General features: G+C 44.0%; 1 protein-coding gene across 1 annotated transcript; it reads right to left on the minus strand.

Annotated features, from left to right (window-relative positions):
* Positions 1-408: 408 nt before the first annotated feature.
* LOC125353831 (WAP four-disulfide core domain protein 6A-like) lies at positions 409-18,128 on the minus strand. The gene is made up of 6 exons (XM_048349503.1): positions 17,929-18,128; positions 16,764-16,895; positions 16,084-16,251; positions 15,265-15,335; positions 8,296-8,305; positions 409-420 (listed from the first exon to the last, which is right to left on the minus strand). Exons 1-4 carry the CDS (start codon positions 18,125-18,127, stop codon positions 15,313-15,315), a joined length of 522 nt encoding a protein of 173 aa, XP_048205460.1. The 5' UTR covers position 18,128; the 3' UTR covers positions 409-420; positions 8,296-8,305; positions 15,265-15,312.
* Positions 18,129-23,014: the final 4,886 nt, after the last annotated feature.

Here is a 23,014-nt window from a genome sequence, read left to right on the forward strand (position 1 = left end):
CCAGGGCTTCATGTACATGAGGCAAGCACTCTTGCCACTAGGCCATATTCCCAGCCCGAGGGCTGTGGATCTTTGCATCCCTCCTTTGAGTCATTTTCAAAGCCACTGAGGTTCTTGGTGAGTGTGGATAAATATCTTAGTGCAGTGCCTGGCAGGACGGATGGTGCTCTCTTCCTTGGACAATGGAGGCAGCCGGCTTGGGCTAGGAGCAAACTCAAGGTTGAGAGTCTCTCACATTCAATCTGCATCTCATCGTGTATGCTGGATCAGAGTGAAGAGACAGAAGGGTTCTTGAAAGAGGGGAGGGCAAAGACTGCAATGCATTGGATAGGGCATTTGGGGAGAGCGAGGATGCCCCTGTGTTCTTTCCGCCTTGTGGTTTTAGACAAGTTCTTGCTCATGTTTGGACCTCAGTTGTAGCTCTTGGAGTCATGTTTTCTTCCTCTCCCTCCATGTTGTAGTAATGGGTATTGCCTGAGGTAAACTAAGGGACTCTAGGCCCAGGCTTCCTCAGCCCTTCTCCCATGTGATCCCGCCTTAGTAGATGCAGTCATTCATTCTTATTTAAGGTTGCTTAAAAACCTTAAGGTCATGGGACTGGGGATATAGCCTAGTGGCAAGAGTGCTTGCCTCGTATACATGAAGACCTGGGTTCGATTCCCCAGTACCACATATACAGAAAACGGCCAGAAGTGGCGCTGTGGCTCAAGTGGCAGAGTGGTAGCCTTGAGCAAAAAGAAGCCAGGGACAGTGCTCAGGCCCTGAGTCCAAGGCCCAGGACTGGCAACAAAACAAACAAACAAAAAAAAACCCTTTAGGTCCTCTCTCCACTCCTCCTCTTCTTTCCCAATTTCTGTTGTTCCCTCACCTCTGATTGTCATAAGATCCCAGAAAACCTTTCCTTGTGCAATGCAGGACTTCCTACTACCATGCCACACGTTTCCAATTTACCTTCTCTTTATAAACCTTGATTTCCCTGTGGTCAGAGCATAATTCATACTACAGAGTGAATGGTTCTTCTACACTTTCCCAAGGTATATGCACTTCAGTGTATTTTACACAGAAGATCTGGATCTTAAAAACATGAGGCCAACATAAATAGTATTTCAGACACACAGACAAAAGGTGTTCTGGACACAAAAGAGATAATATCATTGGGAGTGAGGGATGCATATTTTTTTTTTATTTTGCCAAAAAGAAATGCCTTCAAGGCTTTAGCAATCTTGACTCCATCAGGAGCTGTGTTCCGGGTCTGAAATTAGGTATATTTGCACGCGATCTCACATTTTTCTTTTTTGGAAAAGTTGTTTGCATTTCCTTTGCAGCCTCCATAGATAAACAACTCGCATTCACCGGTGTAGACATCATAGTACCATCGTAGGAAGGAGGCTCTACAACGGCCTTCCTCCTTCGGAAGAATGCATGCATTCCAGGTGACTGTGTTGATAAAGTATGAAGACAGAGAGAGTGGTGGGAGAAAGTCAAAGCCGTCCCCTCAGCAGCCCCATTTCCCTCGGGCTCTGACGGCCCTGGGACACAATGGCAAGACAGTCCAGAGCACCTGCCCCCACCCAGCTACCACCCTATCGAGCTCCACACAAGCTAACCTTTTCACTTCTAAGAGCAGCCCAATGTCACGAAAATCCCATACTTGAGAAACCAACTGCACAGATTCCACTTACCACTGCATTATAAACTTTTCTAAGTATAAATGTCTCCAAGCCTCCATTTCTTCATTTGGAAGGCAAAGCCGTTTAACGCCATCATCACCCAGCACTACCCCAGATCTGACTTTCTACAGTAGGATCTCTGGGATTTCCTCCTTCTGTCTCATAGTGCTACAATGGAATTGGAGCAGGGGCTTAAACCTGACTTGGTAGCTCTAGGTGTGTTACCTCGGATAAATGGCCTATAGTTTTTGACATTCAATTTCCTTCATTATAAGTTGGGGGTCTTAACAGCATTTAGATTTTTTTGGAAGTTGTTAGCTAACCAGTGAAAAGCACCGATATGTACAAAATACATTTTTAAATGGGAGCTCTTTTAACAATCCCTTTCCTTCCTTAACCCAGAAGAGAACAGGGACCTTAGCATATTCATCTCTGTAGCCCTAGTGCCCAACAGAGTCATGGCTCTTAATTCTAAGCAAATGTTTGTTAGACAGTGTCAGAGGTTTCTTGGCATTCTCCTTTCATCTTTTTATCACTATGTGAAAGGTTTTAATCCTTGTGATTACTCTTCACAGGAGCTATTGTGATTACCTGAAGACACTAAGGTCAGAGAAGTCCTAATGTCATACTAGGATGTGATAAAATCAAGAATCGACCCCAGCATGGCCCAGCTGCAGAGGTTTACAGGTTCTCAATCCATGTCTATGGTTGTAGAATGGATGGATGGATGGATGTACAGATGGATTGGTGAATGGATGCTCCTATAGTAGCATTTCAAGCAACAGTCTATGTAGGGAAAGATTGAAGCTGTCTTATCCTTCTACCTACCAAGATGACTCTAAGAGTGGAGCTGCTTGGGCAAGATGGAAGATGGGAGGGTGGTAACTTGAAATGTTCCTGAGATATCCCAGTCATGGAAGCATCACCCCCTTTACACTACAGGTGCAGGAGTTGAAGTCCCACTGGCATCTAATTTTTCTTGATCCTGTATCTCTGTGATCCCATCCATTCCACTAAACCAAAGAAAAATCACTCGACTTCTTTTCCTTGTGTAGTAGGAATGATGATACACACGTGTGTGTGTGTGTGTGTGTGTGTGCTAAGTATATAAGAAGCTGATCTAACTGATTTACAATAATCCATGAGAGCCATGTTACACAGAGAGCTTTATGACATCAGATTTAATGCATGAAGTAGATAAAATCCTTAGTCATATTGTATAGGATATAAAGACTGAGGTTCACAGCTTTAATATAATTTGTCAGTGCTGCAACCAGAACCTGAACCCAGATGTGCCTGCCTCCAGCTATGCCTGTCTTGATGACTCACGGAGCTCTTGGTAGTGGTTCTCAGGACCCTCTGCCAGGCTTCTCAGAACCCAGACTGTGTGCAAACCACCCCCAGAATTTCTGCCTAAGGACCACAGAGAACTAGAAACTTCTCATCTGATGCTACTGCTGCATCCATCCATCCATTCAAACACACACACACACACACACACACACACACACACACACACACACTCTACACCCATAGACATGGATTGAGAACCTGTAAGCCTCTGCAGCTGGACCATGCTGGGGACGATTCTTGGTCTTATCACTGTGAGTGGCAGTTGAGAATGACTTACCTGTGGGATAACTGGGAGACTGTGGCTTCCATTTACATATGAGAATTTCTCATGCACTGAGAAAGCTATGTGTGCGAGGAAGTTCACCAGCACTTCAACGTGAGCCATCTTTGGAAGATGACTTTTGACAGATTTCCTAGGTTCCCTCTCATACTTTTATATCTTATAATATCTATTTTTAATTTATATTTTTAGCATGGGAGTTTGAGCCCAGGTCTTCTTGCGTGCTAGTGGTGCTCTACCACAGAGCCATACACTCAGCCCTGTGTATTTTAGAAGGGAATCCTAATGGCTGATCTAAAAATATTGGAAACTACTGTTACAGTCCCCAATTTCAGCACAATGCTTTGGCTATACTACATCTCATCCCCCCCACCCCCCATCCATTTGTAGATTCAAGGTGCAACAAAGAAAGTGGAGTCTCTTTCTATGAGGATATCTGACATGGCTAAACCTCTCCCCCTCACCCTTGGAGCCACATCTTCTACCCCAATCTTTCCTTGCTTTTCATGAACACGGACTTTGAAGCCCCCTTTCCCTGTTGCAAATGTTCTACATCCTCTGGCATTTTAATCAACTGTTATGTTAGCATCCATATTTCTTGTTCTTTGATTCTCTCCCATTGCAATGTGAATACTACAAAAGCAGAGTCTTTGGTTCTAGACTCTGCTTCTGGCATATACCATGTGCCCAGCACACATGCACACACACACACACACACACACACACACACACACAATTATATATGCGCTGCAAGATGAGCAATGGACTCTAGTCCTGGGCCTTTGCTGTATCCCTAGGCTAAGCTTTGAGATCTTCCATTCCATACCAACCTTGTTTAGAGTGAAGGGTCGAGCAGAAGGTGAGGATCAGGAGAAATGAGAAAGTGGCCTGGAGCTGCATGGTGTCAGCAGCAGTGACCAGCCCTGTGATACCTTTATAGTGACAGAAGGGAGGAACTGGCCCACAAGCTGCTCACTAACTTCAATGGCTGCCACTCATGGGACTGGCTATCTCTGGAACACAATGTCCAGTCAAAGGCTAGTTCTGTCATTTTCCTCCTGGACTTATCTGATCTGGCCACTTAGATCAATTGGTGGTGATCAATTGATCACTAAAGAACAATAGAACAACAGGCACCATATATCTTTGCTTTTCTAGACGGCATGGAAAATGCTTCTTGCACATTGTCCCTAGAACTTATATGATAACCCCACTAGACTTATGACCTACCGATGTGGTTTGAAACTGACCTAACCCATGTGAAAGCCCAAGCTTCATGTCCTGAAAGCTTGCTGCCCAAAGTGGCGGTGTGGAAAGGTGAGGGAATCTTTAAGTGAGTCTCTGAGACTCCAGTTGGTTCCCTAGAGAGTGGGTTGTTATTCAAAGAGTAACTCTGACCCCTGAGCCACTTTAGCTTTACGGCTCACTGTGTCATCTGTCCCTCTGCCATGATGCCACCTGCTAGGCCACGAAATGGCCAACAGGCCTTCTTGGGGGTCAAACGGATGGGGCCACTTCATCTTGGGTTTTCAACAAACATCTCTCAACCAAGAGAATGTTCTAGAAGAGAATATTCTGATTCCGCCCCAAGCCCAGGTTATTTCCAAGACCTTCCCATAAGAAAGGAAGCCAACAAATGGTTTCTGTGCTGCTCTCTCCTAGCCATTCATGTTCTATAGGATCTTTCCAAGGTAAAACAACCTAGTAGGCTATGGGGCCACAGTATGAGTGAGGACAGGCTTCAGGAACATTCTGGAGAAGATATACATTGGACTACATCGTACAATGGGAACACCTGGTAGGGGAAAAAAAATCTCTCTTCTCATTGGGATTTCTAGCCCAAGCATCCCTTCATATGGTGCCTTCTGAACCTTAGCAGACAGGGTTTCTACACACAAATGCAAGTTTGATTATTTTAAACAGAAAATAAATTTGTTATTTTTTGCTATGTGCATGTATGCCAGTCCCGGGGCTTGAACTCCGGGCCTGGGTTCTGTCCCTGAGCTTTTGTGCTCAAGCTTAGCACGCTGTCACGTGAGCCATACCTCCACACCTCCACTTCTGGCTTTTTGGTGGTTAATTGGAGATCAGAGTCTTAGAGACTTTCCTTCCCAGGCTGGCTTTTGAACCATGGTCCTCAGATCTCAGCCTCCTGAGTAGCTAAGATTAGATGCATGAGCCACCAGTGCCTGGTAGAAAAGCTCTTTTTGTTTTGTTTTGGTTTTTTTTTGCCAGTCCTGGGGCTTAGACTCAAGGCCTGAGCACCGTCCCTGGCTTCTTTTTGCTCAAGGTTAGCACTCTGCCACTTGAAACACAGCGCCACTTCTGGCCTTTTCTATATATGTGGTGCTGAGGAATCGAACCCAGGGCTTCATGTATACAAGGCACGTACTCTTGCCACTAGGCTATATTCCCAGCCCCAGAAAAGCTCTTAAAATATTTTTTTTCTTTTCGACTTCTCTTTCAGTAAAAGAATATGATGTATTCTGATGCCAATTCAAACATCCTGTCAACTGAATTTATTGCCAACTAGATTTCCCGTGTAGCCTTCTAAATTAAACAGGGTATGAAAAGCTAAATCTACTAAGCACCAGAGTTCATTCATTTGTTTGGTACCTTTCACTAGCTCATTAGAATTGGCATTCATTGATGTCTAGAAAAGATTGCCCTATGGAGTAACCAGGCATGAGTGTGCCCTGTGTTGATAGCATCTTCTCACCTGTTCCCAAATCAGGGATGCTATGGGAAAGCCCTGATGGCTTGAAAACACAGGAAACATGAGTGCCCCCTCTACGTACAAATGGAAGCTTTGAGGGGGAGGAAGAACTTGGAATTTTATTTGTACACATCTGATCAACTGAAGATTTCCCTTTTGTCCATAGACCACAAATAGAAACTTTTCATGAAGAATGACATCCTTCAAGGCCTGACAGCATGTCAGGAGTAAAACTGGACCTACATCCAGTCTGAAGAGTGGCCACGCATTCCCAGATCCTGCAGCCTTGTTAGAAATCAAGGTGGGTTCAGTGGCTACTTGCTGGGTTTTTGTTTTTGTTTTTGTTTTCCAATATTCAATATCACATTTGAAGAATTTCCAACTAGGGAAGTCTTGGTGAGAGATAAAAGCAGAATACAACAACTATACTAGGCATTCCAAACAGAGATGGTTTGATACTACTTACTGGGAGTGTGACACTGAAAGAAGACATTGAGCAATCTATCACGGCTAGACTTGGGAGAGATTATTATTAGGGCAATGCAGGGGACATGAGAATGTGCCCAGAGAAGCCAGTGGCGAAATCCTTGCTAACACCATAGCCCAGGCTTCAAAGTCACCCTATCTTGAAAACCTTTATCTTCCTATGGGCAGAACAGTAATTTGTGCTAAGGAGTAAAGTATTCTTCTAATACATATACACATACATCCATGTATTTTACACAGAAGTTCTGGAGATTTTGAAACATAATGCCCGCATCTGCAGCATTTCAGGCACACTGATGAAGGATGTTAGGAAAGAGAATATATTTGGTGGTGAAGAAATGCATCTTTTATTTGAAAAAAAAAAAAAGATCAATGGCTCTTCACACTCTTGCCCTATGGGAGCTGTGTTCTGGTCTGGAAATTAGGTGCCTTTGTAGCCAATCCCACATAGAATTTTATTCCCAAACTGGTTGTCATTGCCTCTGCAGCCAGAGCAGATACATTGCTCCCATGGACTGGTCTTCACATTGTAATTCCACCACACCAAGATGCACCCACAGCTGCCTCCCGCTGGAGGAAGTGTGGCCAAATGGAAGGAGCTTGTTTGTGGGGTCAGAAGAGAGAAAGTGGCTATGGGAAGCCAAACTCATCCTCTCATCCAACCATGGCTCCAGGGCACCAATGGCATTCCTTGGTACATTTGTCCTCTTCCCACCCACTCATACACTTAGTCATTTCCATAGAAGTTGAGAGTTTTACTTCTCATCTGGTGCTATACCATTTGACCCACCCCTCCAACCCCAGGTTTTCACTTCTGAAAGTGGTCCTATATACTGAAAAAAACCATAGTTGAGAATCCAACTCAGGCAGATTCATATCTCAACTCTGTCACTCAATACTCTTCAACATTATGTAAAGTTAATGTCTCTGGCCTTTCCTTCCCTCCCTCCCTTCCTCCCTCCCTCCCTTCCTCTCTCTCTCTCTCTCTCTCTCCCTCCCTCCCTCCCTCCCTCCCTCCCTTCCTTCCTTCCTTCCTTCCTTCCTTCCTTCCTTCCTTCCTTCCTTCCTTCCTTCCTTCCTTCCTTTCTTCCTTTCTTCCTTTCTTCCTTTCTTTCTTTCTTTCTTTCTTTCTTTCTTTCTTTCTTTCTTTCTTTCTTTCTTTCTTTCTTTCTTCCTTCCTTTCTTTCTTTCTTTCTTTCCTTCTTTTTCTTTCATCTTTCTTTCTTTTGCCAGGCTTGAGGCTTGAACTCAGGGCCTGAGCACTGTCCTTGAGCTTCTTTTGCTTAAGGTTAGCACTCTACCACTTGAGCCACAGTGTCACTTCAGGCTTCTTACTGAGTAGTTTATTTGGAGATGAGTGTCACAAACTTTCCTGCCCAGGCTGTCTTCAAACCTTGATCCTCAGATCTCAGCCTCCTAAGTAGATAAGATTACAGGTGTGAGCTACCACATCCAGCTGGACTATACATACACACACACACATACACACACACACATATATTACAAGGACAACATTAGAAATCCATGTTTTATGGTCAGGTTCCAGGTCAGGCTGTTAGGTACTGATCTGGCCAGACTATGTATGTGAGTGTAAGAAGAAGTATGCACTCTGCACCCACATTGCCCTGGGGGATATTTGATTATGACTCCATGACTTGACCTCACTGAAATGATTTGTGTGGTAGTGTTCCTGTAATTCCAGAAGGTGGAGACCAAGTATAAATTTTGTATCAGGCAGCTATCGCTAGTTATCATTTAAGGACATTCAAGGAGTCTTACCCTGTGTCAACCATACATGAGTGTATGTGGGTAAAAAACAGCTATGAATAGAGACTGGAAGACCTCTGAGATACCATCAAAAGACATGAATCATGGCCATTGATGAAAGAAGACTTGCTGTATAAACAACCTATTCTATAAAACAATCACAGAAATCTTTCCCAGCCCTGGGGAGAGGAGTACAATCCAGGCACAGGAGGCTTGCAGAACAATAAATCGGCAAGCTCAGGGAACAATGGAGATAGGTACAATTAAAACCCTAGATGTGCAGAATAAAGAAAGAATATTGAAAGCTGAAAAGAAGAGGAAAGAAGTCACATACAGCTGGGTGCCAGTGGCTCACACCTATAATCCTAGCTACTTAGGAGACTGAGATCTGAGGATCATGGTTCAAAGCCAGCCCTGACAGGAAAGTCCGTGAAACTCTTATTTCCAATTAGCCACTAGAAAACCAAAAGTGGAGCTGTGGCTGAAGTGGTAGAGTACTAGCCTTGAGCTGAAAAGCTCAGGGACAGGACCCAGGCCCAGAGTTCAAGCTCCATGACTGGCCTAAAAAAAAAAGTTGTCACATACAGGGTCAAATCTATTAGAATAACAGCAGATTTCTCTTTAAAATTTCTAAATACATGTAGGGCATGCCATCAAAGAAAATAACTGTCAAGGCACTACGTTGGAAATGAACTTTACAACTTGGGGGGTGGGGAGGAAAGCTGGTGGGAAGGAAAAGTGAGAGAAAATGAGAGAAGGGCTAACAAGGTTTGACAAGAAATGTACTCGTTACCTTTCTTACGTAACTGTAACCCCCCCCCGACATCACTCTTAGAATAAAATAAAATTAAATTTAAAAAAAGAAAAAAAGGGGCTGGGAATATGGCCTAGTGGCAAGAGAGCCTGCCTTGTATACATGAAGCCCTGGGTTCGATTCCCCAGCACCACATATATAGAAAACGGCCAGAAGTGGCGCTGTGGCTCAAGTGGCAGAGTGCTAGCCTTGAGCAAAAAGAAGCCAGGGACAGTGCTCGGGCCCTGAGTCCAAGCCCCAGGACTGGCCAAAAAATTAAAAAAAAAATTAAATAAATAAATAAATGGAAAAAAAAACCTGCCAGTCTAGATTAGCATATCAAGCAAAACGATCCTTCATAACTGAAGGAGAAATAAAGACTTACCCTACTAAATGGAAAAACTGAAGAAATTCCTGACTATCAAACCAGCGCAGCAAAAGATACTTAAAGGAGTCAGACTGTTCTTGGCTCATTCCTGTAATCCTGCTACCAAGAGGCTCACACCTGAAGATCTCAGTTCAAAGCCAGCCTAGGCAGAAAAGTTTATAGGAATCTATCTCCAATTAACTGGCCAAAAAAAGTCAAGGAGGAGTACAAGGCTCTGGAAATTTTCCAGTTTCTTTGACTACGTCATTGGTACCTGTGGCCCAAGAATCTCTTCATCAGGATGCAATGTAACAATAAGGATTTACGACATGAATGCAGCTCTGATGATCTTAAACAGAAAATAAGTTATTTAAAAAAATTAGACTCACTCACAGAATCACCAGCAGGCCTGGAAAAAGTAAGGTTAGAAGAATGAATGGAATTCTTGGACATTGGTACCCATCTGGTACAAATGGTGCGGTCGCTATCATTTCTGCTACTCCCTGGAAACAAGAGATCTGTGTCTTCTGTGGCTGCTGCTCTTGTGAATGAATTCTCCTTTGCTCACCAGATCCCTAGCTAAGTACATGTGTTGGTCAGTTTTTCACTGCTGTGACAAAATACTTGAGATAAAAGACTTAGAGGGAAAAGATTTCCATTAATCGTGGTTTGGGAGGTTTCGTTTCATGATTGGCTGATCCATTGTGTCTAGACTTGGGACAAGGCAGAAACATTAATCATGGAAGGATGAGAGTTGGGGAGAAAGGTTCTTGCTTAATGAAAGACTGGGAAGCAGAGTAACACAGACGGCAAAGGGCCAAGGGCAAGATACACCCTTCAGAGACGTACCTCCGGTGGCCTACTTACTCCAATCGGGTCCTACCTCCTTAGCTCCATCATTTCCCATTAATGCCATCAAGTTATGAAGATATACCATCACGATCCAATGACTTCTCCCAAACACTATCAGCTTCCAAACAAACCTTTAATACCTGAACTATTAGGGATCATTTTAGATTCAAACTCTGACAGTGTCCAAGGGGAGCATATCTGATTGGCCACCTAAGCCGGGGCCCCACTTCTTTGCTGCAACATAGGTTGGGAAAGCAAATGTGCTTATTAGCTTCTGTCACTCAGCCCCAACATCATCCTTTGCCAGACTTTGCCGTGATGCTGAGAATGAGACTATGCCTGTGAAGTTTCCCGTCACTCTTCTAAGCCAGTTTGCTTCTGGCTATCTTCTCTGCCTGAGAAGCTCTGAAAGGAAACGGAAATAAGAAGACATAAGTGGAGAGGGGTTTCTTTCCCATTTCTGGCTCCCACCAGCAGGTGTCTTAGCAGCAATAAAGCTCTACCTCTCTGTAACAACCACACTGAAGCATGTCAGAGGCGCCACCACCAGCTAGCTATGCCTTCCCATCTAGTGTTCCAAACACCACCTGAGACTCCAAGCCATCCGGACACCAACTGTAGCACGTACATTCTAGAAGATGAAGCCAGCCCAGCAACACAGCTTCCATCTCTCTGTTCTCCAAAGTAGTTGGCACTAGCTACCAACCCCTCGATTGTAACAATAATGATGTTTTCTCCCCCAAATCTAACAGTGATGGATGTCGCAGTGTCTTCTCCTTTTCCATCCCACATCACCAATCATTAGTCTTAGTGTTAAGTCATCTCTGTTTGGAATGCCTAATACGGTTTCTGTATTCTCCACTGCACTGTGACGAGCACAAAGTGAGGAGCTGGCCCGTTCAGCTCTTTCACTGGGGCACAGGTCCAACCTCCATCCAAGACTTCCTTGGTAGGGAATTCTTCAGCTGGGCAAATGTAAGATTCAAATGTGGCAACATTTGTAAAATATGTGCAACTGTAGCTACTGAAAATTCAAAAACCCCAACAGGACAAATAGTCAATCTACCCTGGTTGTCAGGGAGGCTGTAGGATCCAGCAACATCAGCCATCTCTTCTCATGCCTGAGTCTCAGCTCCGGTGTCACTATGGAGATGCTATGTGGCCTTGGACAAGCCCATCCTTTATTAAAAGTGTCCATTTGTTTAATATAGAAAAAAGATAGAAGGAAGATTAGGGGTGGAGATCAGGCACTCCCTGTGTTTCCAAACCATGCAAGCTTCCCCTCAACGTTTACAATCCTGGAGACAATTCCAAGGCGAGAGAATAGAATCAGAGGGAACGGAGGAGTCCTGGGCCTACATAACATCACCACCTGAAGACTCCAAGTGAGGTGTCTTCTGGCATCCAGTAGGCAGATTAATGAGCAAACCATTGGTCGTAAAAAGATACAGGACCATCTACCTCCTCGGAGTGCCTGCAAGGCAAATGTTCCCTGAGCTCAGCTCTGAGTTCATTTCTGAGCAGAATAGGTAAACAGATGCTATCAGCCACAGGACACCCTCTGGTCATCTCAGAAGGCCTCGTTGGTCCCTAGACCCCCAGAACAGAGCAATTTGTTCTAGTCATACATGAATGCCAACCCAAATCAAGGACTGAAGTGTACCAAGGGGATTTGTGAGCACAGGTTGCTTATTAGATTTGGCAGGATCTCTTTACTGTCATATTCTCTCAAATTCAGAAAGACATCATTCTTTCATCATGGGGGAGAATCTCCCTACCCCATCCTGTCTTACCTAGGGCATACTACATTCAATGAGGGCCAAAGTTGGATTCAAACTTGAGTTTCCTTATTCCCCGATAAGGCCACTGATGGCTGCTGGGTAATTTAATCTGGCCATTTGGGATGCACAGAACTAGGACAGGCTGTTCAAGAGAGCAAACTGACCCACAGAGATATGGGGCAAGGGAAAATTAATGTGGGCAAATGCCACATAAATGAGCAACTTAGCAAGGTAGATATTTTGTGTTACAAAATGAACAGTGGGTCCCCGTCCTGCTCCTCCTTTCAAGGCTTCGGTTTCCCTTCAATCCTTTCTATTCCAGAAACAGTTGCCAACATGTTTCTTTCCTTCTTTCCTTCCTTCCTTCCTTCCTTCCTTCCTTCCTTCCTTCCTTCCTTCCTTCCTTCCTTCCTTCCTTCCTTCCTTCCTTTCTCTCTTTTCTTTCCTTCTCTCTCTCTCTTTCTTTCTTTCTTTCTTTCTTTCTTTCTTTCTTTCTTTCTTTCTCTCTCTCTCTCTTTCTTTCTTTCTTTTTTTCGTTGTCATGAGCTTGAACTCTGAGCCTGGGTGCTGTTCCTGAGCTCTTCAGCTCAAGACTAGCTCTCTACCACTTGAGCTACAGTACCATTTCTGGTTTTCTGGTAGTTAATTGGACATGAGTCTCACAGACTTTCCTGCCAGGGCTGGCTTTGAATCATGATCCTCAGATACTCAAATCTCAGCCTCTTAGGCTTGGATGACAGGCATGAGCCACTGGCACCTAGCAAAATATTTCTTTCTGGGGTTGGAGATATGGCCTAGTGGCAAGAGTGCTTGCCTCATCTACATGAGGCTGTGGGTTTGATTCCCCAGCACCACATATACAGAAAATGGCCAGAAGTGGTGCTGTGGCTCAAGTGGCAGAGTGCTAGCCTTGAGCAAGAAGAAGCCAGGGACAGTGCTCAGGCCCTGAGTCCAAGCCCCAGGACTGGCAAAAAAAAAATTTTTTTTTTCTTTCTTTTTCTGCCAGTCCTGGAGCTTGGACCCAGGGCCTGAGCACTGTCCCTACTTCTTTATGCCCAAGGAAAGCACTCTATTACTTGAGCCACAGCACCACTTCCAGCTTTTTCTGTTTATGTGGTGCTGAGGAATCAAACCCAGGGCTTCGTGCATGCTAGGCAAGCACTCTACTGCTAAGCCACACTCCCAGTCAAAATATGTCTTTTTAAAAGTTTATTAGAGGGCTGGGGATATAGCCTAGTGGCAAGAGTGCCTGCCTCGTTATACACGAGGCCCTAGGTTCGATTCCCCAGCACCACATATACAGAAAACGGCCAGAAGTGGCGCTGTGGCTCAAGTGGCAGAGTGCTAGCCTTGAGCAAAGAGAAGCCAGGGACAGTGCTCAGGCCCTGAGTCCAAGCCCCAGGACTGGCCAAAAAAAAAAAAAAAGTTTATTAGAGCCTGGTGCTGGTGGCTCACGCCCGTTACCCTAGCTACTCAGGAGGCTCAGAGCTGAGAATCACAGTGCAAAGCCAGCCCTGGCAGGAAAGTCTGTGAGACTCATCTCCAATTAACCACCAGAAAACCGGATGTGGTATTGTGGCTCCAAGTGCTAGAGTGCTAGCCTTGAGCACAAAAACTCAGTGACACTGCCTAGGCCTTGAGTTCAAGCCCCAGGACTGACAACAAAAATAGCTTATTAGCGCCAGTAAGTTATATCAAGGTCTTTCTTTTGGACATGTCCATATATGCATACAATGCACATTGATCGGACTCACCCCTCTGTCACTCTCCCTCTTCTTCAACAACTTCATTGTTCCATTTTCAGACATGTACATAAACTATTTTGGCCACACTTACCCACCTTCGTCCTCTCTAGTCATCCTCTGCCCTCCTACTAGTACCCACACCCCAAAGAAGATATGTTTCACCTTTCTAGGTTTCATTGGTGTTAAAGGGCATGGTGATTGTTCAAAGCAGCTTCACGTATGCCTGTACCACACTTCAATCAGGTTGTTCCTAAGGCACTTGGCACAGTTTAGCATGCAATCATCCAGAATTTTAGTATCCAGAGCCCACTCATCTGGCATAACCAGACCTTTGTACGCTTTCAACAGCATCTTCTTGGAAATCGTCACTCTGTTCTGCTTCTGTAAGTTTGGTTATTCTACCATATGTAATAAGAGCATGTACATTTTTTCTTTCTGAGTTCTGCTTATTTTATTTACCATAATGTTCTTTGGATTCATCTCTATGGTAGCAAACTGCAATATTTCCCTCTCTTGAAAGGTATTACATTGTCTGTCTATATTATATTTTCTTTCAGCGGAACTGGGATTTTTAACTCATGTTTTCTAGGCAGTCTCGCAAGAATGACTCTCTTTTACTTGAGCCATACCTCTACTCCTGGCTTTTTGTTGATTAATTGGAGATAAAATTCTCACAGAAATTTCTTCCCTAACTGGCTTTGAACCTCAAGCCTCCAATCTCATCCTCTTGAGTAGCTAGGATTACAGGTATAAACCACCAGCTCCTGGCTCTGCAAGACTTAATTTTTATTCAGAGAATAGAGAGCCAAGTGAGAGGCTTGGAGGCTCTGAGTTCAAGCCCCAGTTCTCTCTCTCTCTCTCTCTCTCTCTCTCTCTCTCTCTCTCTCTCTCTCTCACACACACACACACACACACACACAAATTCTTACAGATGTGATGGATGACACATACTAATTAATAAAAAATTTCTGTGGATTTTGTAGTATCTGTGTAGTTTTTAAAGTTTGCAGTTGATTGTGAATTTCTGTTCTGCATTTCATGTCACTGGGTTTTCTAAGGAGCCTATAATTTGTAAAGTTTAGAAGGTCTGGATGTCAGGGTGCAGAATCATTGCTGTTCACAAGTGTTACAATGTTCACATTCTTCTCTTTTCATCATTACCAGGGAGCCCAAATATCTCTTGCTCTCTGTAAACAGCATATAGGGAGATGTGACTATATATGCAGGTCTGCACACACATGGGAATTATTTAGGCTCAGAAATATTGGAACTCACAGAACACTTTATTGGGGCTAACTGGAGGTTTTATAGACATAAATAGGGATTCTGATTAAAGTCTCAAAGGGCGAAGTGCAATGTGATTTTCAAGAAGCTAGTTGGAGGGAAGGAAGGAAGAAAATTCTGTGTTCCACTTTTTTAACTATCCAAAGTCTTAATTGGCTGAAATCTGGCCGGAGAATTCTGGAATCTGAGCCAATCCCATAGTCTGTTCCATCTCTGCTTTATCCTATCCAGGAAGTCGATTCTGCAAGAGAGCAAAATAAGGGTTGAGATTCTTGGGCCCTGGTAACCTTAAGGAACCACATTTGGAAGTTAGTGCGGAAGAGAAGGTGAGAGCGTTTTGACACCTTTGGGAGGAAGTGAAAACCAATGTGAGATGAATTTTTTGTGGGGGAGACTCACACAAAGCAATCCACATTCTATTTTGTCCAGGATAGTCCCAGATGATGGCTGTTGCGCCAGCTTAATAATCCTTCCCAACCCATTTAACTCTCGAAATTGCCTTGATCTGGCTGGTTAAGAATGTGGCTTCCCTGGCTTTAAGTGACCCTTAAAATTCTGGGTGAGAAGTAAAAGGCTGTCCAGAAGGCTGGTGAACGGAGCCAGTGCTGGGCCTCCTCCTGATTTGATCTGGGACCCTCCACTTTCTTCTTGCTGCACCCACACTTGCCAGTTTCCTCTGTCTGCGTCCTTTCCTATCCTCTCTCTCCCAGAGGTCCTTCTACTTACACCAGCACAAGGTACATTCTTTCCTTTTTCTTTTTCAGATCCATGACTGGGACTTGAACTTGGTACCTGTCTGCTGACTTCACTCATTGGCTTGCGCTCCACCCACCGAGCCATGCCTCCAGCCCCACAAGGTATATCCTTATCTCCCGATTTGTACTACTTCTGTCAGCCCCAGACCAACCGAGGTCTTGAAGTAAACCAGTTCCCAGATCTCTCAGTGTGGGCCTGGTGAGCATGGGAGACAGAGACCCCCTGGAACTCACGTTTTCTTTTGCAGGTGACAGTGCAGACAGCTTTAGATTGGAAGTTGTTGAGGTTCCCTTGGCAACCACTGTAGATGAATTTGGTGCAGAGCTCAGTTTCTTTATCATACCACCAGCGCGGAAGGTAGGCCAAGCAAGGGCCAATTTTCTTTGGCATATTGCATGCATCTAGGAAGATCACAGAGCAGAACCATTTGGATGTCTGTCTCCCTGGAGGACATTTACTCCTCCCCGCTTGCTCTGTCTTCTGCTCTCTTGGTCTCCACTGAGGCATATAAATCATATATATAATATGTCATATGATTATTATAATGTACTATAAATATATATGATTTATATTGTATATATTTATATTTCATATTTACAGCACATATTCTGACTCCAGTAGCTATTATGTACATTGCAATGATGTTGGCATCAGATAGAATTTAAGTGGCTACTTGACGTCGCAGATGATCACTGAAGCATGCCCAAGCGACTCTCTGGTCCAGCCTCCACATCAATCTATGGAAAGGAAAAGAAAACCTACCTTGCTAGTGTGACATGCCAAACAGGGGCAAAGAGGAATGCAGCTGGGTCTCCATGATCCAGGGGGTGGGGGTACGGGGTGGGGGGCACAGTGCCAGTGCAGGGGGGGGCAGGGAAGAGGGCATCGGTGGCTCAGGGGACCTGGGAAGTACCTTCTCTGACATCTAGACATTTCTTTCCACAGCTGAACCAGCAGCACCTCATTCTACCCGGGCACTGGCTGCTCCTCGTACATTGGTTCAGTTCTTCCAGTTCGCACTTTACTCTGACATGGGGGCACGGCCCTGAGGAAGGAGAAATGTGCTCCCTGAGGCCTGAACGAGACCTTTGCTCTTCCTCCCAAAACCCAGGCCCGGGAGGTGTTTCAACCCTCAGAGGGTTCAAGGTTCTCGTACCAGGCACACTTCCGGCCCCCTGACAGCTCGTCACCTACCCTGCTCCCCACAGCCGCCAGGTCCCTGGGGAAAGGACTGGCCAGGCCACGTGTCCTTGCTGTGTTTGGCTGTTTCCCCAGGTGGTTTCGTGCCTTTGGTGTTCCAGATCATTTCTGGCCTCAGGTCTGAGTTTTAGAATTCGGTGCAACTTTTGGTACAGAAAGTACTTTATTTCTTTTTTATTTTTTGCTTGTTGCCAGTCCTGAACTTTGGGCCTGGGTGCTGTCCCGAAGCTTTTATGCTCATGGCTAAATGCACTATCTCTTGAGTCATACCTCCCTTCTGGATTTTTTGGTGGTTACTTGGAGATAAAAGTCTCACAGACTTTCCTGCCCAGGCTGGCTTTGAACCACGGTTCTCAGCTTTCAGCCTCCAGAGTAACTAGGATTACGGTGTGAGCCACTGGTGCCTGGCTTAGCCATGACTTTTTAAAGTGTCCAGTATATTCTAGTTGCTAGTTGTACAGTCTCCATGTTTCAGAATTCCAAGGGACTCCGGGTAAGTTCTTTACTGTGAAGGCATGGGCCCTCAGTGGCTGTGGGGAACACAGGAACTGATATCGGTGGTGCTCAGGAGAGATCCACTCGTAAGGGAACATCGTTTTGACTAGTCAGCTCTCAGAATCGATTTTGTGGCTCTAGATCCAAGCACCTTCTGGAAGATCTCCTCTGAATGCCCATAGGGACTCCGCTGGCATAGTCCTAGCTCCTTGCATTCATCAGGAGCATTCCACCAGGAGGAAAGGGGCCCAAACAAAGCTTACAAACAGCCCCTCTCTCCTGTCCCAGGGTCCTGAGCTGAACTGAGGAAGCTATTCTTCCTTGGTCCTTTCCTCCCCTCAAGGCCCCTTCTCCATGACCAGGCCTGTGTCCCCAGTACTTACTGAAGAAGAATCCCTCAACCAGCCCAGGGTCTTGGACACCTCTCAAGAGGATGGATGGTACCACGAATGGTAGAAGTCCCCAGAGTCCCATTTTAGAGAGCAGTTGCCTAACTGGTGGCATCAAAACCAGGAGTAGCAGCTCAGAAGCTCCTGCCTCTGCACTGTGGGTGCCCTGCTCTGCCCCGCCAGGAAAGGACATTGGACATGGGCCAGCTACACTCCCTCCACAGAGAACACCAAGTCCCCAAGGCTATCAGTGAAGCCAGCAGGCAGCCACAGTGCCAGCCCTGGGCAAGGGGTTCCTGATGGGCTGCTCTTGGTCCTCAGCAGATGAGGCTGCCTGGTTCTCAGGCTGACCCTTGGCCAGGACATAGCTTAGCAGAAGGGTTCAACTCCAGCTGTCCTTTTCCCAGGAGCAGTTTGGAGACCAAGAGTATCCTAGTTCTCATCTTTTTCATCTCACTCTTCTCCTAGCACTTCTATTTTCTTACTGTGTCTCTTCTTTGTACCTCCTTATGTTTTGGTTTTTTGGTCAGTCATGGAACTTGAACTTGGTGGCTGGGCACTTGGTGCCTTCAGCTTTTTTGCTCAAGGCTAGTGCTCTACTACTTGAGCCACAGAGCCACTTCTGGCTTTTTCTGAGTAGTTTATTGGAGATAAGAATCTCATGGACTTTCCTGCTTAGACTGACTTTGAACTGTGATCCTCAGATCTTAACCTCCTGAGTAGCTAGGATTACAGATATGAGCCACTGGTGCCTGGCTTCTCCTTACCTTTTTTTTTTTTTAATTCCATGCTTGTTTATGGTTTCTATTTTTCCTAAGTCTCTCTCCTCCCTCCCCCTCTTTCTCCCTTTCTCCTGCCCTCCCTCCTTCCTTTGTTTTCTGGACCTCTTTCTCTCATTTTCCTCATTTTCTTTCATCTGTCCATTTTCAGGGTAAAGATATTGTTGGGAGCAGGGTGGGAAGAGAACAAATGGATTCCAGGCTGCACTCCGTTGTGAGCATCTGACACTGTCAAACTACTTTGAAAGCAGGAAAGAATGGACAGAGAGCATCTCACATGAGGTGCAATTTAGCATAAGCAGTGTAGAAGAGGAAGAGCAAATGTCAGTAATAGCTTCAGCTGCTGCAGCAGGGCTAAAGAATGCTCTGCTGATTGATCCTGAATTATTCCACAAATATCAGTAATTGAGGGTAATCGAGAGTAATCGAGGGTAGATTGAAAATCCTTTACCAAATTTTGAGTGGAGACAAAATTGTTTTCTCTGAAAAAAATTAAATATTCCAGTAGTATAATATTTCAATGACAAATAAGAAAGAAAAACAATCATAAAGTGTTTTAATATGTTAACTTCTTATGAAAACCCATTTGTTAACATGCATATACTACAAAAGAGTTGTTGAATCCCAATTATATTTATCCCCAAATGAGACACATCAAGACCTTTGTTTTAGTGTACAAAATAGCACATAAACAATTACATTAATTTCATATTCTCTCAGATAGCCATAAGTTAATTACAATTTTCTCTTGGGAATTCAGGGTATTTTTTTTCTTATGCAAATCATAACATCATAGCCTCCTACTTTGATGGCTTATTTTCCTCTTCCATTTTAAATATCCGTCCTTGCCTTTTCCAGTGAGTAAATGTGCTTACAAAAAGCAGGGCTGGGGCTGGGAGTATGGCCTAGTGGCAAGAGTGCTTGCCTCAGATACATGAAGCCGTGGGTTCAATTCCCCAGCACCACATATATAGAAAACGGCCAGAAGTGGCGCTGTGGCTCAAGTGGCAGAGTGCTAGCCTTGAGCAAAAAGAAGCCAGGGACAGTGCTCAGGCCCTGAGTCCAAGGCCCAGGACTGTCAAAAAACAAAAAAAAGCAGGGCTGTAGGCCTGAAGAAGTCTGGTTGGTAGGAACTTAGTGCAGCTTAGCCCAGCCTGAATGTGGACCCAGTGTAGACATTAATGTCATAATGTCGTCCTAGCACCAGCATGACATCATACCCTCACAGCCTAAGTGAAGACTGGTAATGACTTTGGCTTGATGTTCTCAGTGTGGCAGCCCTGGTGGTTGTATCTCCTTCCCTTTCCTCAAGACAATAGCTGACCAAAGGAGTGGCCTGAGTTTGGCCTAGAGAATGATTGCTACTTTGCATCCTCATCAGATGGAATACAAAGTCTGATATATCAAATGCAAACACAAGAAGTAAATGGGAATTTTAAATAAACTACAGGAATATTGTTAGGAGCATAAGGAATGTAGAAATGAGGTAGAATAGAAGAAATCATCTACAATTACCTGAGGATGAACTAACCCATTTGGCATCCCTCTCACAGATCCAAATTCTGAAATAGGAACAGAAAGACATGAACATAGGAGGCCTCCAACTGCTTGGAGGCCTTACAACAGAGAAGGTTGAATTGGTGAAGAAAAGGAATGACAAGAGACACCTACAACCTACCTAAAATTCCCCAGCTACCTGTGGCCAGCTGTGACATGTATGTTAGAAACAGACCTGAAAAAGAGGACAGGCAGGCTCCTCGCTTTTATGGGATGTAGCGATATGGACTGAGAGAAATAAAGTGCTTGGAACAATAACGTCTCCATATGGGCTGCGTCAAAATCTCATGGATTACAGAGCCATGAGTTGGAAAAAGAATTGGCCAAGAAGAGAAGGTAGGAAAAATATGAAGCTTATAAGGATGCTGAGCAAGTGGAAGCAGTGCACGAGGCAAGCAACAGGGTCTGATGTTCAAGAAATGCCATTGCTGTTGACTGGATTTGGGGTTGGGGACAGAATGCAATGTTTTTATTTTGCCAGTTGGTTCTTTCTTTTCTATGGGCTTAGCTGATTGGTTGTGCCATCCTCAGAGCATGGTTGAAATTGTGCCCCCTTTGGAGTATTTTGTGTGCTCAGCCCCTATTGGTTCATTTCAGCATTTTGCACATAGAAACCTAATTTCATCATTCCAGAAATAGACTATGGGTATTTGCCTTGCTTTCTTAGGAAAAGGGCTTTCAACCAAAGTGTCTACCAGATATTAAATCATAAGAAATTCATAGCAAGGGGAAAATCCATGACTGCTCAATGGGGCTATGACTTCTGAAATTAAAGAAATAAAATGAAGTAAAATGACAATCCTAATTTCCTTTATCCTCAACACAGTCCTTTCCATAGCTGGATAAAAAATTTTCCATAGTTATTAGAGTTTCCTCATACATAATTTGTTTGGATTTCCACATAACCATAATCTCTTCTTTTCCAAATATTATTCACTGTGATTAGTCCTCCTTCCATTAATTTTAGGAAGAGAATCAGCCATTCTCTCTTTATATTCACCCACAATTATTGTTTACTGCTGTATAGTTTTTGCAGGTTTACAACATGATACATTTCTAGTTTGAGGAATCAATCAGAATCATATATCACTTAGAGTTGCTATACTTCAAAAGGCTCTCTGTACTCTACACCACTCTGAGATTGTTTTTGTCTAAATTTAAATAGTACAACAGCCCCATATTCCTACATGGTGAATTAAATATAGTATTTTGTCCTCAGCCCCTCTGTCTGTTTATCTATCCATCTATCTATCTATACATCCATCTATCATCTATTTATTCATCTATCTTCTATCAGGTTTCTGTACATTGACATTGGCTTTGGGAAAAATGTTTAATGTGTATGCTATGAATCTAATTTCTGGTCAGTCCCAATTACTTTCCATTTTTTTTCAATTTCTCATTTTCTTCTTTGTTCTCAAGTTCATTATTCTACTCTTTATCTTCCCTCAAGTGTAATTGGCATCTATTAACCCACATCCCTGTACAAAATGAGTCTTCTAGACATGGAATGTAACTGATGGAGGGGGAAGGGGGGAGAATCTGGTGATGGCTGCCACTTGAAATCAGGTGAAGATAAGATTTAACATGCCTTTCTATTCAGCAGAGGCTTTCATAATCTAGCTACACTTTCGTACTTTGCATCGAAAGATAAGACCAAATATCATACTAGTTATTTCCTCGTATGCAAAGTGATTTTGAATGATTACACATTAAAAATTCATAAAATGCAAGGGCTTGTCCTTTTAACTACTCACCTGTATTCATTTCTTGCACCTCATCCATTTGTCAGGTATTTTTCAGAAGAGGTTAGATATGAAAGCACAGATCTTCCTCTGAAAAAGTTCACAATAATTAGGAATAGCCAGAGGCAAAATTGGTTACTATCAATGTCTGCTGAAAGGCCTAATATTAAGATATCTTTGTAGGGCATAATACACACATAAGCAAACAAATTATAAAGCAAATCTAGACTGCATCAGATCAGATGTTCAGTAGGGTGTGAAATTTAAGCCTCTTGGAGAATTCCAAGGAGTACTGGGTCTAGTCAATGTATAGCAGGGCAGGAGTTATTCTATAATGGGAGAAAAACTAGAGTCAACTAGACTGTCCATATTTAGGAAAATGTAATATCTATTTCTTAAATGACTGAACCTTGGGATCCTTTTCTGAAAGGGTGAAAAGTGAGCACCCTAGATCCTTTAGCCTCCATTACACCAAGCAAAAGTGCTAGAACTGTATGTTAAAAGTAGAAGAAATACACTGAGTAGAAGTATAGGAAAGATATTGATTGAAGGAATGTGGTTAAAAGATTTACATTTTAGTAAGAACCTGCTGACAGCTATACAAAAGATAGATTTTGCAGAGATGGGCATGCATAAGTACTTGAGACTAGAAAAAATGGCAACCAGATTAGAGTTTCTTAGAATAATACTCCAGGGGCTGGGGATATAGCCTAGCGGCAAGAGTGCCTGCCTCGGATACACGAGGCCCTAGGTTCGATTCCCCAGCACCACATATACAGAAAACGGCCAGAAGCGGCGCTGTGGCTCAAGTGGCAGAGTGCTAGCCTTGAGCGGGAAGAAGCCAGGGACAGTGCTCAAGCCCTGAGTCCAAGGCCCAGGACTGGCCAAAAAAAAAAAAAAGAAGAATACTCCAAGCTAGAAAAAATATACTCCTGAGTAAGAATAGAAAAGGTAGGTGCACTAAATAAAGGGGAGAAAAATGAATATTCTAGAGTATAG

The sequence above is a fragment of the Perognathus longimembris genome, chromosome 6, assembly GCF_023159225.1.
Source record: "Perognathus longimembris pacificus isolate PPM17 chromosome 6, ASM2315922v1, whole genome shotgun sequence".
Taxonomy (NCBI): domain Eukaryota; kingdom Metazoa; phylum Chordata; class Mammalia; order Rodentia; family Heteromyidae; genus Perognathus; species Perognathus longimembris.

Bases quoted from the DNA above. Each gene is read 5' to 3' on its own strand.
- LOC125353831 (XM_048349503.1), bottom strand. From the start codon at position 18,127: ATGTCCTTTCCTGGCGGGGCAGAGCAGGGCACCCACAGTGCAGAGGCA. The intron at 16,896-17,928 runs GTAAGTACTGGG...CTCCTTCCTCAG, and splicing joins GGTTGAGGGATTCTTCTTCA to GGCCGTGCCCCCATGTCAGA. The intron at 16,252-16,763 runs GTACTTCCCAGG...TGATCTTCCTAG, and splicing joins ATGTCTAGATGTCAGAGAAG to ATGCATGCAATATGCCAAAG.